The sequence below is a fragment of the Budorcas taxicolor genome, chromosome 11 (assembly GCF_023091745.1).
Source record: "Budorcas taxicolor isolate Tak-1 chromosome 11, Takin1.1, whole genome shotgun sequence".
In the NCBI taxonomy this organism is placed as follows: Eukaryota; Metazoa; Chordata; class Mammalia; order Artiodactyla; family Bovidae; genus Budorcas; species Budorcas taxicolor.
Window position 1 is genome coordinate 78,697,664 of NC_068920.1, and position 17,412 is coordinate 78,715,075.

The 17,412-nt window shown below is 40.6% G+C and overlaps 1 protein-coding gene across 1 annotated transcript in view; it reads left to right on the forward strand.

Moving 5' to 3' along the window:
* Window positions 1-17,412, forward strand: part of CRIM1 (cysteine rich transmembrane BMP regulator 1) — a 208,396-nt gene that overhangs the window by 140,701 nt on the left and 50,283 nt on the right. The window contains exon 8 of the mRNA XM_052648451.1: window positions 10,503-10,631. Coding sequence (XP_052504411.1) covers window positions 10,503-10,631 — 129 coding nt within the window. The remainder of the gene's footprint in view (window positions 1-10,502; window positions 10,632-17,412) is intronic.

The window sequence follows — 17,412 nt, forward strand, 5'->3', positions numbered from 1 at the left end:
TGGGGCTAGCCTCAGGCCTTGCATGTTAAGAAAAGACAGCAAACTTAGATCTTTCAAAACTATGACTCTTGTGCTTTTGGGGAACCAAGTTTTAAAAGATTTCAGGGAGATTTTAGGCCATAGGAATTCAATAGGGGTGTTCCACATTGCTGTGACAGACACTGAGAACATTATTATTTGAAACATAACTACCCCCCCCAACTATTATTAAGAAAGTACTTGTTGAATTATCTCTTAATATTGATAGGTTTCGTATCACTGACTTACTGAAACTAAAATTTGCTGATTAAAGACATCTTTTAGAGTTGGGACTTCCATACCCTCTTTCAACTTGAGAATGGCAGGACTACTGGCAAAGCTGTACCAAAACAGTATACATTGTCCTCTGATGAATTTGCTCTCATCCCCAAAGATCCAGCAAGGCCCCCATCATGAGAGAGGAAGTGTGGGGTCAGCCAGGCACACAGGAGCATTGTTTCAGCTCACACTGGATAAGCTGATTATGAAGAGATTTCTCTTCTCTTCGAGACACCATGGACACAGTCAAAAGTTGAAACAATGATGTTCAGACTGCAGCTCAGCAAATGTGAAAGGCGCCAGTGGCCGGTCACTAACACGCTCCAAAGCTTACCAGACCATATGAAAGGATGTCATGGACCCACCCACGACCCAGATGCTTTCCATGTTATCAGTGGAGATAGAAATGATGCTTAAGTTACAATAGACAGTGTTCAGAATGCCAAGCCAGTTGTCAGACCATTTATCAGCTGAACATTTGAGGCCTGCAAAAGGGCTCGTAGTTCATCTACTGAGCCATCATCTGAGACCATTTCTGACTCTGAGCCGGCTGGATAGTCATTACAACAATAATTATAGCAACAGGTAATATTTTTGTCACCCTTTGAGTTTACGGAATAGTCCCCTCTTTACGATCTTACTGGGGTCTTATAATGATCTTGTGAGGTAGAAATAGGGGAAATTCCTACTTTATAGAAGTCCAGAGAGGTTCATCATCACATGTAAGATAATGAATGAACACAGACTCACGCTGAGCCTTCTAACCCCAAGCCCATGTCTTTGGCATTGCTTCCCTTGAGACCCAGATTGTAAGGACGGAGAAGATGAGGAAAAGAAGTCAGTGGACGTGAAAGTACTTGACTGTCATGGCTCAGATTCAAAACCTTTTTGCTCCTGGCTCTGTTCTCATGGCTGAGACCCAGTTGCTGTTATTTTGACCTTTTGTGACCTACCTTTGATCTGGGTTCTTTTCCTGAACCTCCATCTAGAATTTTGACCTCACCTTTAGACCTCTTGGAAAGCCTGCTCCCCCAAGTAGGTTCCTGCCTCTCCCACTTGGGGAAGCAGCTTTCCCCACCCCCTGCAAGCACTGAGTTGTCTCCCCAGATGTCTTTATCCTCGTGCTTGCCACGGGCCCAGCCTCATTCACACCTGCCAGGCTGAAGGTCCTGGGCAGTGATGCTCAAGTCTCCACTGAGTGTGCCCAGCACCAAGACACTATCCTCAACACTTGTGCATCCTGACCTGCCCGTTTCCCTTATCTCCCTCTAATTCCTGCCCAACTATGCTTAATCAGGAGGCAGATTGGCTGAGCCTTCAGCACGAGCACCCGTCCTTCATGCAGGATGAAATGAGCCGCGGAGTTGAGCGAGTGCCCAGCTATTTTTGAGACTATGTTAATAACACTTTATTCATTTGGCACCATCAAGGAATGAAGTCATCACAGAGCGAATTCCCCAGATGAGTGAAATTTGGGGTGTCAAGTTTTATGTTCAGCATTTTGAAGGCAGGCCTTCTACAGTGCTCCCTGTACTATTGGGCCTTGTTAGGTCAAAGGTGCAGATCATAATTTAAGCATTTCATAGGCTTAAATACTCATAGGCTTAAGATGCTTAAGATACTCATAGGCTGAGTATCTCGTTTGGGACTGTTCGGGTTTGGGGAGGTGCATTTAGTTTTCATTGTTATTAGTGTGTTGGGTTGACAGCAGACTTTTGTTCTAGCTTGCTACTTCACTGGAGCTCATTTATTGAGTATCTACTATGTGCAAGGTATCCTGCCACGATGAGGATCCTGATACAAAAGTTAGGAAATGAGAGATTCGGCCGGTAGAGGACAGTATTGAATAGGGCTCTTTCTCAGAACACGTGTCCCGACTTTCAGTTGTCAGATGTCTTTCTGTCCTCTTTGTTCATTGATTAAGCGCTCCAGTGGACCAAGCACTGTGTTAAATGCTGAAGTTGTAAACGCTGAATAAACCATTGCCCCTAATGGCAAGATCCTTCCCCCCTGGACCTCAGCTATTTATTTCCCAGAGGGTTGGGGTGAGATACCAGAATTCTGACCCATCTGACATCCCCTCCCAGCTCAATATAGCTATTAAAATGTACAGACACACATATATACATGAACTTATAAATCAGTAAAAATATATATAAGGATAAAATATAAGACAAGTATAAAAGATTATTCTTGGAATCCAATCATTTTGTGAGCTCTCTCAAGCTGAATTCCTAGAAAAAGATATCCCACTTCTCAATTAGAGGGTTTTTTTTTTTTTACTTTTTTCTTCTTGTGGTCTTTTAATAATCACATAATCATAGTACTGTCTTTTCCTATTAAATGTGAGATTGGTAAAGGAAGAAAAACATGACTGACAGCCAAGATTCCTTGGAAAAAGAATACAGAGTTAATAAATAGGCCTAAAGTAAATATAATGCTTCCCTATCTGCTCATAAAATAATACAAATCTTGGGAACATTTTCACACCATTCATTTTTAAAATAAAGAAACTGCTCTGAGATAAGTACTTCAGAAATTACAAGGATGTAGGTGTTGTTATGAGAAATATATACAAAGGAAAAAAAGGATAACTAAATGTGTGGTGGCTGAAAGAATTTGAAAACTCCCAACTGTAGGAGATTTTTTTCCATGACTTAATGAGACTTTCTTAAATACACATTCATACCCCATGGAAATTCCCACTTCCAGATTAGGGAATTTTTGTACCCTCAGGTTTTGGCTTTTTTTTTCTTTCATCGTCTATATTAGTAGAGTTTTCCCCTCTAACTTCATTTGGAAATATTTCATCTTTATTATACCTCTTCCCAGGCTGCAATTATGTTAACAAATTGCTGATTTATTTGAATGGTTTTCTGACTAGTTATGGTCACATTTGAAAAGCAACTGTGGTAACAGAATGACATATGACGACACAGTAAAACAGATTAGCTGTTGTAAACAGCTCCTTCGGTTCTGACTTGGCCAGCTTTATCTCCAGTTTTATGATCCCAGACAGGCTACCAGTAATTGGTGGACTATAAGGAGGACTGATATATATGGCCGTATAAACCAAGTGAAGCTTTGGAATTTTCCCATTTATTAGATGTTCACATGGCTTAACCAAGTCCAGCCACCACCACCACCCCCACCGCACCCCGGCAAAAAATCTTAAGGAAGAAAATGCCTGAATTAGGTCTGAAAAGACAACATCATTAGTCATCTTTGTCTCCCACAATCAAATAAGCAGGCTTTTGTATTGATATGGAAGATCTCCATAAGGTAGGCAAATCATTAGTAAATCCTGAAAGTAGAAGTAATGAGACAGATAAGAATTAGCTTTGTTTATTTTATCACTTCTATATGAAAGTTTTTTAACTCAAGAAATATAGGAACATATCTGCCATAGAGAACTACCTTACCTATAGTGAGATTTTTCCCGAGAAGACTTTTCTTGGTATGTGTCTGTCTGTGTATGCATGTGTGCACTTGTATGGATTTGTAGGAATCTAGGGTGCTAGTAATTGGAGAAGGAAATGGCAGTCCACTCCAGTATTCTTGCCTGGAGAATCCCAGGGACAGGGGAGCCTGGTGGGCTGCCGTCTGTGGGGTCGCACAGAGTCGGACACGACTGAAGCGACTTAGCAGCAGCAGGATGCTAGTAATTGGAGAAAGAAGTGGCAACCCACTCGAGTATTCTTGCCTGGAGAATCCCAGGGACAGGGGAGCCTGGTGGGCTGCCATCTATGGGGTCACACAGAGTCGGACACGACTGAAGCGACTTAGCAGCAGCAGCAGGATGCTGGTAGGCAGCTGCTACCCATGCCAGGCCTTCCAGACCTGCCACTCGCCCGGAGCACACCTCAGGGAGGGATCAGCACACCTGGAGACAGTTGGGATCTGGAGCCTGAGCTAACTTTTATCCCCCTGATAGAGTCAGTGCTGCAGACAGTCCTAAGCACGCTGGCTCTGTATGCTTTACATGAGTGTATTTTTCCAGGGTCACCCACCCATCCTCAAGAGCTACTAATGGGCTGTCAGCCTTCCCAGGGTTGCTAATAAGAAAGCGTGCTCCCCACATTTCTCAATGGAGATAATTAGTATTATTTGCAAGATAAACAGCTCGTAGTAATCAAGGTAATGAGAAGAACCTTGTGTTTATTCAAAACCAGGCGCTAGGTAGAGTAACACAGTTTAGACACAAAGTTAAAAAGAATCTATGAACATTTTCACTTAAGCTATATCTATGTGAAATTTAAAGACCAGTGATTATATACATTGTTCCAGAAGCAAATTCACATTATTGTTGCACATTATTAATTAACTGGTAGTCAAAATACATTCCCTTTTGTTCTGTTGTCATTCTAAACATGTTGAACTATCCAATATGATGATGATAAGACTGATACTAAAACTTTAAATCAAGACCTTAAAAGGTTGGATTGGAGTTTCAACTTAATTCCCTTTCCTCTTTTTGGAAATTTTTCCTTAAAATAAGCAGCAAGAAAGTTTAGAGCTTAGATTTGCTTAACACATTTATACCTCCTGAATAGTGAAATGTATGTTACTTTCTGGTCTAGTGCTGTGGCCTTGGAGTTAAAAATAATGATTTTATGTCAACTTTATACCCTTAACCAAATTCATTGCAATCATAGTGCCTTAATATCCTTATTGAGTATATTAAATTGCTTCTAGGAAATACCTGAACTTCAGTGCAGAATATTGGTGGCGTTCTTCAGAAGCTCAGTGTCTGTGGCTAAGTCTTGAAAAATGTGTTTATTTTCCTGGAAATGTTTTTACTGATAAGAGGTTTGTTGGACTTCCTAGAATATGAAGGAAATTTTAATAATCTATAAAATGAAGAACTGATATGTGTTTGCTTATGTTACTGCATGCTATAATAATTTTTTTTCCCCAGAATTTTGTTTTCTGAGACTTGGGATAAGAATTGGTAGCTGAACATATGCACTCCTGACACAGTCCCAAGAGTTCTTGTGAAAAATAGCTCTTCTGGACAGTGTTAGGTATAGGTACCTAGAAAGTCTTTAAAAATCATTCAGGAAAAGGACAGGTCGAGGAAATTAGAGATTCCCACTCAAATGCAAGGTAGGAAACAGCAAATGGATACAGACATAACAAACACCCATTTTTGTTCTTTATTGCTTCTAGGCTCAGAAAATATTTCTAGAGTTCTTCTCCACAAAGAAGCGGTTCCAGGGTTCCCTTTAGAAATAGTTGTAGCCAAAGACAATGAATTCCTGCTGTTTCAAGCCTTCTTCCTTTGGAGGACTTTAAGGTATTTCTTTAATTCCTCAGCTGATTCAATACAAGATGAGATGGAATTTCAGGGTGATCCTGTAAGCAGTAGTTGATTGAATTTCCTCTTGCCAAATCCATCTTTGTGCAAGCATTTTCCCATTCTCCTAAATAAGGAGATCCAAGAGCATTTCTCACCTCTGAAAGAGGCCCACTAAAGACATCTCTGCCCAGCCAGTTTAAAGGAACACCATTTTATTTGCTTCACACAACAGGCAGATGCATTAACGTCTCCAAAAGTCTTAGTCTTTGTTCAACTGATACCCTCCAAGGACACAGCATCACCATCATCCTTCTAGAAAGGCATCTGCTCTCTGGCATTTCATGTCAGTATTTTACCCCCATGGTTGGATGGCATCATTGACTCAATGGACATGAGTTTAAGCAAACTCAGGGAGATGGTGAAGAACAGGGAAGCCTGGCGTGCTGCAGTCTGTGGGGTCGCAAAGAGTCGGACAGGACTGAGTGACAAAACAACCACAACGACCGTCTAAGAGCACAGAAGGATAGGATTTAAATAAGAATCATCTGGTCTTCAAGCCACGCCCCATCCAGATATTTTCCATATTCAGAGCACTGTTTCATAGACTAAAGAAAGAGTGTTGTATGCTTAGTCACGCAATTGTGTCTCACTCTTTGCAACCCCATGGACTGCAGCCCTCCAGGTTCCTCTGTCCATGGGGACTCCCCAGGCAAGAATACTGGAGTGGGTAGCCTATCACTTCTCCAGGATATCGAACAGGGATCGAACCAGGGTCTCCTGCATTGCACGCGGATTCTTTACCCACTGAGCTACCCGGGAAATAACAATTCCCAATACACAAGTTTCAGATGCTCTAACAAGCCCAACAGATGTTTCCTCAAGCTCCTTTGTTTACTTGGATTAGAAACAATCATACCATGATAACATGATTCTAGATTCTTCAAACTTACCTCTTCCCCCACCAAGAACTTCCTCGTATCGAAACTATACAGAAAGTCTAACCAGTTCTTGGTTATTCTCTAAGGACTGTACATGTTTCAGATGTTGATTTGAAATACTCTAGTTCAGGATGGTATCAAATATGTCTCACTTCAGAGTTCATTATGCAGAATAAGAAATTGGGTTTCAGTAGCTTCGTAGCACTTCATTCTCAAAACACTAACCCTGATGTTAGTAATAAGATCAATTCTGAGATTACATATTACTATACTGGACTGAAAGCAGACTCAGATTCATTTATGATAATGTCAGCGTTCTGCTGGACAATTTGTAGTTACATGTTTCTGTTGTAATATTGTTCTTATGGAATTCTGAAATAGAGATGGCCTCTCGTGGTGGGAAACAGCACTAGATTGCTGAGAGAATGCTGAAAGGGACTAGATCGTAATGTTTGAATTTAGATAAAATGTTAGGAGGCAGCTAGTTACCTGTATGTATCTAATGAAAGAGTTAGTCACTCAGTCATGTTCAACTCTTTGCGATCCCCTGGACTGTAGCCTGTAAGGCTCCTCTGTCCATGGAATTCTCCAGGCAAGAATACTGGAATGGTTAGCCATTCTCTTCTCCAGGGCATCTTCCCGACCTAGGGATTGAACCCCCGTCTCCCGCATTGCAGGTAAATTCTTTACCATTTGAGCCACCAGGGAACCAGGCGTGTGTGTGTGTGTGTTACAAATCAGCAGTTACTCCAGTGACAAAGGACAGCAGCAGTAAGTACCCCCAAAAACGTGTGCCTCCACCCTCATAAGGTTTTGATATTTGTTCCACTTTGTATTTGAAAACAAAAACAGTAATTATTTGTTTAATGTAATAAAATCAAATGACTAGTGTTAAAACGCTTCTTAAAAAAATTTTAGACATCTGTCTTTATTTAACATATCACAGTGACTATTGTGTTCAGCCTAATCTGTTGAGGGGCAGTTGAATAGTTTTAGAGTAAATAAGTTCTGTTGAATAAGTGGTTTTGTTGAGTTTTTCTGTTTTAATAGTAAATGTTGAGGGAATCAGAATTTGAGAGTTCTGTGCTTTCACAGTTTCTTCCTTCTGATGAACATCACTGATGAATGGGGAAATATTAATTTTAGAGGCACAAAATTTTGTTTTGCTTCTTTACATTCTGCCACATTGTCAAAACCTGGAAGACACTCAGTGGACTTATTTTGCCTAAAATATTTACAATGCAACATTGTTGAACCAGCACCTACTTAAATAGCCCTTCTATGCTTTTTTTTTTTTTTTCCCCATTTGGTAAACTGAGCTAAAGTTGTTATCCTGAATGTTATAGGGAGGCATGTTGAATGTATTTCCTGTACTGGAGAAATGTGTGCTTGATATACACCTGAGACCTGACTACCTAGCAGATACAGCCATTGGATAAAGTGTGGGAGTGTTTGAGTCAGTGTTGTGGTTCTGATCCTCAATGCCGTGGTTTTTGGTTTTTTGTTTTTTTTTCTTTTACTTTCTAGCCACAGATCACAGTACTCATCTCATCCATTAGTCAGGACGTGTACCAAAAATAAGATGCACATCACCAATGATACACATGTACGTCACCATTTTTCTTAACAAATCCCTGAAACTCATTGAAAGTAGAATCCCATACTGCCCAGGGATTATTCTGTATTTCCAGTGTCAGTGTCATCTGCCCAGGTATATATTTTTCCATCATACACTTTCTGAAGGCAGAAGTTTCTCATAAACTGAAATATCAGTAAAGAATACAAGCTTTGGGTCTGTGTGGATGTGCCCAAGACATTTCTTTACCCATAAGCCATTCACTAGACAAAGAGTTAGAAGACACCCCTGATTCTTAACTCTCTGGAGTGTAGACCTAACTCCTCTTTCGATGGGATTATCTGTGATATGGTTTACTCAGATGTGATCCTGGCCCCCTGCTCTATCTTATATTTGTGGTTAGAATAATTTTGACAAAACCTCAGCAGTCTTATGGCTAAAGGCTGATATAGAGTTATCTTGGATGGTTAGGAAGAGTAGTGATAAAGGAAAGCCTGTAGGCTTAAAAACTGAAGACGTGGGACTTCCCTGGTGGTCCAGTGGTTAAGAAATCTGTGTTCCTCGTGCAGGGGCACAGGTTCGATCCCTAGTCATGGAACTAAGGTCACCACATGCTATGAGGGGCGACATAGATAGATAGAGCAACTCGTCAACAATGTTTACAGTAAATTTTAAGACAAGAGAGGAAACCAATACTACTGTATTTAATCCACTAATTCTTAAAACTTGCCTGAAAATTAAACCACTTTTTGATATTTATATTTATATGTCAAAACAGATACTTTAAGTCATTGAAGACAATTCAAAAATTTACAGCAGCGGAAATTATATAAAAATTTCAGAGAGATGTTCTTCAACTGTGCTGAAATAAAAATAGAGAATGTGCTATACCGTCTTCGTATGTTTTTTTGCTGGGAGAATGCTGATGAAAGCATCTCTTTAATAAAGTCCTAGTTGTTCACCACCTGTGAAGAGTTGAATCACTGGCCTCTTTTAGCAGATGGATAAAAACGTAGAACTCTTGATCTTAGCAGTGGCAGCTAAAACACTTATTTTTGGTCTCTCTTCCATGGTAACTGGAGATGAAACTTGAGAAGACAGTGTGGACTAATGGATAGACTGTTGGACAGGAGGTCAGGAACCTCTGTTCTGTTCTATTCACAGCCTGCTACTGGGTTGCTATGTAAACTTAGTTAAGCCACTTACCCTCTCTGCACCTCATATTTTCCATTTGTGAAAACATAGGTTAGAGATATTCTGTATTTAGCACTTCCCAAAGATATTGTGAAAACTAGCTTACTCTGAAGAAGTTCATAGCATCTTTGGGTTGAAAAGAGCCACGTAAATATGTCATTGTCCCTGTTCCCTTGGACGGCACTCCTGCTATGGACTGAGTTTGTATAAGCTGTCCACTATCAGTCACTGCCAAACAGGTACCCTTGTAAGGTGCTTTGTGTCACACAGAAGCTGAGCGTGTGACCCTACAGCCAGAACACCTGGATTTGAATCTGGGATCCACCACTTACTAACTCCATGACCTTGGGCAAGTCAGGATGCTAGATTTCCTCATCAGTTAAAATGGTAACATCCGTCTCATTGGACTGTGATCTAAAATGCGAAAGCATTTATGAAGAGCACCTTGGACATTATGAGAATATGTAATACACTGTATATATAAGTGTGAGTTTTCTGTTATCACCCAGAGCAATTCTTCATTATTAACACAGCAGGGAAAGTCAAGATCGCCTGTTTTTTTCTGTGCATCTCATTCCAGGATGGTTGCTCTCTCTTCCTCCGGAATGTGTGTCTCACTCCCACTCCCATAAGCCCTGGGCCCTGAGTATAAGCTCCCATAGCTGATGTTATCTACTCTGTCATCTATAATAATTGAGAGTGTGTCACATAACAGATCAAAGAAATCCAGATGTTTTAAAGTCTCAGAAACATCTCTGATTTAGTAACTTGAAAAAAAAAAAAAAACCTCAAATAGATATCAGAAGTATTGCAAAATGGAGAGCAAGATAATTGACGCGCTGTGTCCTGATGATTATTTTTAAAAACTCAGAAAACATCAGGAGGAGATAGAAGAACAGTTAAAAGTTTAAATTCATTTTAACCTTTCTTGCCTGCTTTCTATAGAAGGTACCCAGTGTATAAATTGCTCAAACATAAAGAATTAGAGGGTCAGATTTTCAAAAATCTAAATAAAAATATTTCTTTTTCAGGGGTTAACAACATTATGAAGGTATAAAAGTTTAGGATCTGATGAAAATTATTGATTAGGTTTTTTTCCTATAACGTACCATAGTATGGGATTTCAAAGATTGAATAGCTTTTAAGAGGTAATCATATGTTTCATTGATTTTTTTTCTCTCTCTCTCTCTGTTATTAGAACCAACCTACATCACAATTGATCCACCTGCATGTGGGGAGTTATCAAACTGTACCCTGACAGAGAAGGACTGCATTTATGGTTTCAAACTCGATCACAATGGTTGTCGAACCTGTCAGTGCAAGAACAGTGAGTACATGGAACACTGTGTTTTTTCAGAGCCTAATATGATATTGTCAAAGCACATCATGTGATTGAATATCCTTTTCATTCCTGTTCATGTCATTGCCTTAGCAACCTGAAAGAGGGGAAAAAAGTGTACTTAATGTAAACACACAGTCAGTTGCAGAAAAAGAGCTGCCCTTTATTCTGCTTTTCGCCTTCATTTCATTATGCATCAGGATACTCCTTATTGTCCAGCTGCTTCATAGGTGCAGCCTTGGGAGCTCTGGGGCACATGATTCCAAACACTCCGGACGCTCTCAGTACCACCCTTGTCTGGGTCATCCAGTGACAGGGAGGTCACTCACACAGAAGTGTCACATTCCACACGTGGACACCATAATCTTTAGAGTGCACTCCCCTTTGTTGACCCCAATTCTTCTCCATGTAGATTCCAATCATGTCTCCACTATGATCTCTGAAATAAGATAGGGTATATTGCATTTCCTCCTGGAGGAAAAAAAAAATTGCCCTTCATGTTTAAAACGATTTTGAATTCCTGTAAATCTTCTACCAGAATAAACATTTTTAGTTGTTCTCCAGGTGACACAGTTTCTAGAATTCTGTTGGGTCTTTCCATCTTTTGATACACTTAAAAATATGTCATGGTTTTTTTTTGGTTTTTTTTTTTAAGGAAGTTCTACTGGACAGTGCTAACTAAAACAACCTGAAATCATTTATAGTGGCTCCATAATATCTTATTGCTATATATCATTATAGTATCATGATTACTTAAGTGTTCCTATATCACTATATTTCTTTTTTTTTTTTTAGGATTTGTTTGTTTTTTACTTTTTATTTTTTTATTTTTATTTTTACTTTATTTTGCTTTACAATACTGTATTTGTTTTGCCCTACAATGACCTGAATCCACCACGGGTATACATGAGTTCCCAATCCTGAACCCCCCTCCCACCTCCCACCCCATATCATCTCTCCGGATCATCCCCGTGCACCAGCCCCAAGCCTCCGGTATCCTGTATTGAACATAGACTGGTGATTCGTTTCTTACCTGATAGTATACATATTTCAGTGCCATTCTCCCAAATCATCCCACCCTCTCCCTCTCCCACAGAGTCCAAAAGTCCGTTCTATACATCTGTGTCTCTTTTGCTGTCTCTCATACAGGGTTATCATTACTATCTTTCTAAGTTCCATATATATGTGTTAGTATACTGTATTGGTGGTTTTCTTTCTGGCTTACTTCACTCTGTATAATAGGCTCCAGTTAAATGTATGGCCTGGAAACAAACAGAATACTCCAGAATTTGGTCTGATCACTGCCCTGCTATTGTGTGGCCTAAGTGGTTGTTAGCTCTTTGGATTATACACTATCAGCTAACACTGAGTTTATAAGGATCTAGAACCAGTTGGTGCTTTTTGCATTAGCTGCTATTAGGTGGTTCTCATCTGTTCTGTACTTGGATATTTGATTTTTTTTTTAATGAGACAAATGCAGGGTTGGATTGAGCAAGAAATTACCCTGAGCATTTTCAACCATTTATGAGCTAGTTGGGATATTTGCGAATCTTGATGATATGACCTCATACTTTATCTGTGTCTCTCAGTTCAGTTTAGTTCAGTCGCTCAGTCGTGTCCAACTCTTGGCAACCCCATGAATCGCAGCACGCCAGGCCTCCAGGCCTCCCTGTTCATCACCATCTCCCAGAGTTCACTCAGACTCACATCCATCGAGTCCATGATGCCATCTATGTCTCTCAGTTTATATTAAATGAGCATAACTTACATGTCCTCATCTAAATCACTGCCCTAAAATAAATTCATTCTATTTGCAACATTTCTTTGCTGGAAACCCTACTTTAAACATGACAAAGTTGGTAGAGTATGGATTGTTTTTCACAAACCTATACTGCCTTGTGGCTCAGCTGGTAAAGAATCCACCTGCAATGCGGGAGACCTGGGTTTGATCCCTGGGTTGGGAAGATACCCTGGAGAAGGGGACAGCTACCCACTCCAGTATTCTGGCCAGGAGAATTCCTCGGACTGTATAGTCCATGGGGTCGCAAAGAGTTGGACTGAGCGACTTTCACTTTCACCATACTGCCTCCTGGTAATCATTGGTTTCTTTCCTAAATGTCTCAAAGTCCCATGTTTAAACATTCATTCTGCAGAATTTTCAGTTGTCAATGTCAAGCTTAGTTTCTGTAGCACTAGAATCCTTTGTCCCTTTTGAATCGACATTTGGCCTCTTTTAGTTTTCTGAAATCTCTTTTCTCTCCGATGTCTCCAAATATGGTCTGCTGCTGCCAAGTCGCTTCAGTCGTGTCCGACTCTGTGCAATCCCATAGACGGCAACCCACCAGGCTCCGCCGTCCCTGGGATTCTCCAGGCAAGAACACTGGAGTGGGTTGCCATTTCCTTCTCCAATGCATGAAGTGAAAAGTGAAAGTGAAGTCGCTCAGTCGTGCCCGACTCTTAGCGACCCCATGGACTGCAGCCTATCAGGCTCCTCCATCCATGGGATTTTCCAGGCAAGAGTACTGGAGTGGGTTGCCATTGCCTTCTCCCCAATATGGACAGTGCTTCTATAATCATCAGGTTCTCTGTGAGCCTCTAGGTATAATTACCCTAGGCACAGAGAGTTGGAATCAGTTAACGTAGAGAGATGATCTCCTTCTGATTTACCAGTTTTCTTGGACTCTGTATTCCTCTTCTCCTTAATTGTTCAACACTTTTTTTGGTAAGGATATTTTTGATGAAGACAGATACTCAGTAGAAGTTGCATAATTCAGTTTTCTCAGTTACTTGTTACCATCATACTGTCTGCCAGATGGAGTTAGGCTGCAAGGGAGACCATCAGACTACCATGATGATGGTTGTTCCTACCTTTAAATTTCCCATAAGCCTCCACCAATCAGGGACTGTCTGCCTTCCTACACTTGTTTCTGTTCAGAGGAGGGCAGGTCCTGTTATACACCTGTCTGCCTTTTATATCTCCCTTTGGAAGGCCAGGTTCACTAGGCAGCTGCTTTGGCAGCAGTATCTGTTGGCTTAAATGGTCAGCTTGGGTTTTTTGACCCCAAGATAATTGGAGATTGTATCACAAAGAGTTTGTATTTTAATCCTTCTCTTGTATCTCTTGAGCTATACAGCCATTTTGATCATGGGAGCATACCTAATATTTTTCCCTGAACTTTTTGAAGTCTAAAAATTTATGTATCATTGTGCCTAATCACCCCACCCACAGTCTTCACCTGGGCTTTGGTGTTGTGAACTTGTGGCCACATGGACACACTTACATAAGAACCCAGCCGATTCACAGTGAGCCCTTTGCAAGTTAAATCCAAAGAAGCAATTTCCGTCAGTTGTCAGTGGAGCCAGTCAAAAACATCTGACTGGCTTTTGCAAGTTGAGACTATCAGGAGAATTCTGCTCTGCCTGGCTTTGTCAGAGGAACAGCCCTGCGCCTTCATTTCATTAACACGTAGGAGGAAATAAGTACAGGAAACCATTGCATTTTGTGCCAACTGGAATTGGTCATTTTGTCTGTATCAAACAAGCAGAAGTACACGGAAGGTACATGACAAAGCCATACAGCCTTCCTGCTGTCATCCCCTGCCAGTAGCAATCTTGACACCTTTTGATAGGTGAGTCACATTAAACCAAACTGCCACATCCTCGGTTGTCAGATTCTTGTGATTGTATGGACTCAGCTCCCCACCAAGCCTCTGGCATCAGGCTGACTTGTCTCTGGGTGATTGGGTAGATTGCTTTATTTCCCAGAGCCTCTATGTCTGCATCTATAAAGGGCAGGTAATAATACCAAATTAATGGGTTATTTTAAGGACAACTAATTAATGAATGCAAAGCCAGATTTAGTACCTGACATACGGTAATTGTTTACTCTGCACAATAGCTGTTTTATGACGTGCTGTTCTGAGTCAGCTGGAGCTGGCTGACGTGGAAAGCCCCCAGCTTCCCCTCCTCTGTTCCGACGCCAGCCTGCCTCAGGTTCTGCCTGTCCTCTGAGGGCACACATGCAAACAGCTTTCCTTTCGCCTTTTCATTTAACCCTCAAATATTCTGTCTCTTTCACCTGGCTTTAGAAAAGTGAAAGTCCCTTGTACTGAAGGATGGCTAAATATGTTCTTTCGCCCATTGCAGCTACATGTTAAGTATGGGTCTCTCCTTTACATTATTTTTCTGCATCCCACTGAAGTCTGTTTCACTTGCATTGGTCCTAACCATCTATACGCAAGTTTTCCCTGAGGAGTTAGACTATATGTATAGACCACTGGGGTCAAGATTTCTTTCTTAAAATTAAGACCAGCACCAAAGGACTGTTTCTCCTCTGTGGCTGGTTTGTTGTTTGCTGGTTCATTCCTTTCATTCATGTAGCATTTATTGAGTGCCTACTATATGCCAAACACTAGGAGTACAAAAAAGATAAAAATGGCCCTTATCCCTGGTATTGGTAATGTGTTGGTAATACTGGTTATACGATATTAGGTTGTAATGCTATTACATTATAGTCAAGGATATCATAGATAGTCACTGAAGATTGAAATCAAAACCCAGTAGAAACACGTCCTTAAAAAGAACATGGAGGGACTTCCTGGTGGTCCAGTGAACCTTCCAATGCAGGGGGTTGCAGGTTCAATCCCTGGTCAGGGAGCTGAGATCCCAAATGCCTCAGGGTCAAAAAATGAAAAGATAAAACAGAAGCAATATTGTAACAAAGTCAATAAGGACTTCAAAAATGGTTCACATCAAAAAAAAAATCTTTAAAAATAACCTGAAAGGTATATGACAAAGAATGATTTTATTTGAACATGTTGTAACTTTGCTTTTTTAACCTGTAACAAATAACGTTTCTTATAACTCTGTCAAGCAAAGTAATGCATCAGGGGCATACAGACAATTTAAACTGTCCCTGACTCATTTTTTCAAAGACATATTTAGAATAAAGAAAAGAAACGTGGTGGAAAATGTTTAAGAATGCTCACTAGAAAGAGAAGTCAAAATCAAAATCATTTGGATAAGCTACTAAAAATAACTTTATTGATACCAAGCTGTTAGTAGCATTAGTTTAACCAAAATGTTTGCCGTCATATATTATGCACTTCCGCTTACTATAGGTACTGTATATAGTAAATGACATCCATATGAATTAAATGGTGTCGATCTTTTAGCATCTTATTTACATTTTAAAATCAAGCGGATTTCATCAAATTATTTGTAACTTCTCTTCCAGTTTTCAACATTCTGTAATTCTAGGGATTAATAATGCTTTTAGCTAGAAACTAATGCAGACATAGAAAACTAAATGGTAGCGGGAAGAGAAAAAGCTTTCATAGTTTTCATGAAATAAATATCTGAAGCAAACATCTAAAGAAGCTTGCAGCATCAAATGCACAGAGGCAGGCTCCTGTCTTCATGTCATTGTTACTCTGAACAAACATTTACCAAGGGCAAAATTGGGACCACTGTTTGCAGGGTTACACTTCTTTATTTAACAGCCTGGGGAACTTTGTCTGCGGTATCCATAGCTGCTCACAGACGGGTGGGAACTGCCAGAGCCCCAGCGCGTGAAGTCCTGCGGAGAGAAGCACAGCGTAGCTCTAGGGGCGCCGTCACACTGTTCTGTGTGCAGCCCCCATGGTGCTCCCTTAAAGCAAAGTACAAACCGCGCTCCCCACAGCTGGGGCCACGTTGTGCCCCTGGAAGCAAAAGCATCTTTTTTTCTCCCAAATAAACAAAGTTTACTGCATAGCTGCTGTCAACCAGCCATATCATACAGGCTCTGTAGTTTGCCATTATTTATCACTTCTCTTCAATGGGACTTTTCCCCTCTGGATTGGAAAGCATTTTTGGATCACAGTGAAGTCATACCATTGAAAAATTATAAAGGCTTCCCTGGTGGCTCAGACAGTAAAAGCATCTGCCTACAATGTGGGAGACCCTGGGTTCAATCGCTGGGTCAGGAAGATCCCCTGGAGAAGGAAATGGCAACCCACTCCAGTACTCTTGCCTGGAAAATTCCATGGATGGAGGAGCCTGGTGGGCTATAGTCCATGGCGTCACAAAGAGTCAGACATGACTGAGCAACTTCACTTCCACCATTCTTTCTACTGAAGCTTTTGAAACAAACCTATAAACCCTACCCATCTATAAATATTTCTAATGTATCTGTTCTACTCTTCTTGTAAAATGTTTGCCTTAAAGTTATACTTCTCTGAAGAAAAGTTCATAAGTGATACATAGATCTAGGAATACTTTGAAATCTTTAATGTTCCCTATTTCTGAGTTAGATGATATTTGGAGACATTTAGCAAGTTCCAGTATCATTAAAGTTTTTTTATACTAAGTTTTTTCATCCCATTATTTTCTATGAGCACGTCAGTCTTGATGAGAGTGGAGGAGTAAATAGCAAGAATTTTGATGGGTTCATTCCCTTAGCAAGTACTTGAGTGCTCACTCCGTGCTGAACACCATGATAGCACCTGGACTATAAGTGGGTCCCTGCTTTAGAGCTCCTTTCTTCTGGGGAGGGAAATGAGATAGCAGGCTGATGAGCTGTCCCAAGTCAGGGCACCACAGTGGCAACCTGCTCAAGAAGTCACAGCCAGTCTGAACACAACGAATGTCCTGTATTTTTGTTTAAACGTAGCAGCCTTTGCTTGAAGTTCCCTTCTACTGCAAAGCTGAGGTAAAGACAAACTTAGTTTCTTTCAAAATTTTTAAGCTTAGTGATGCAACAGCTTTTAAGGATGAAAGCCCATTCTAC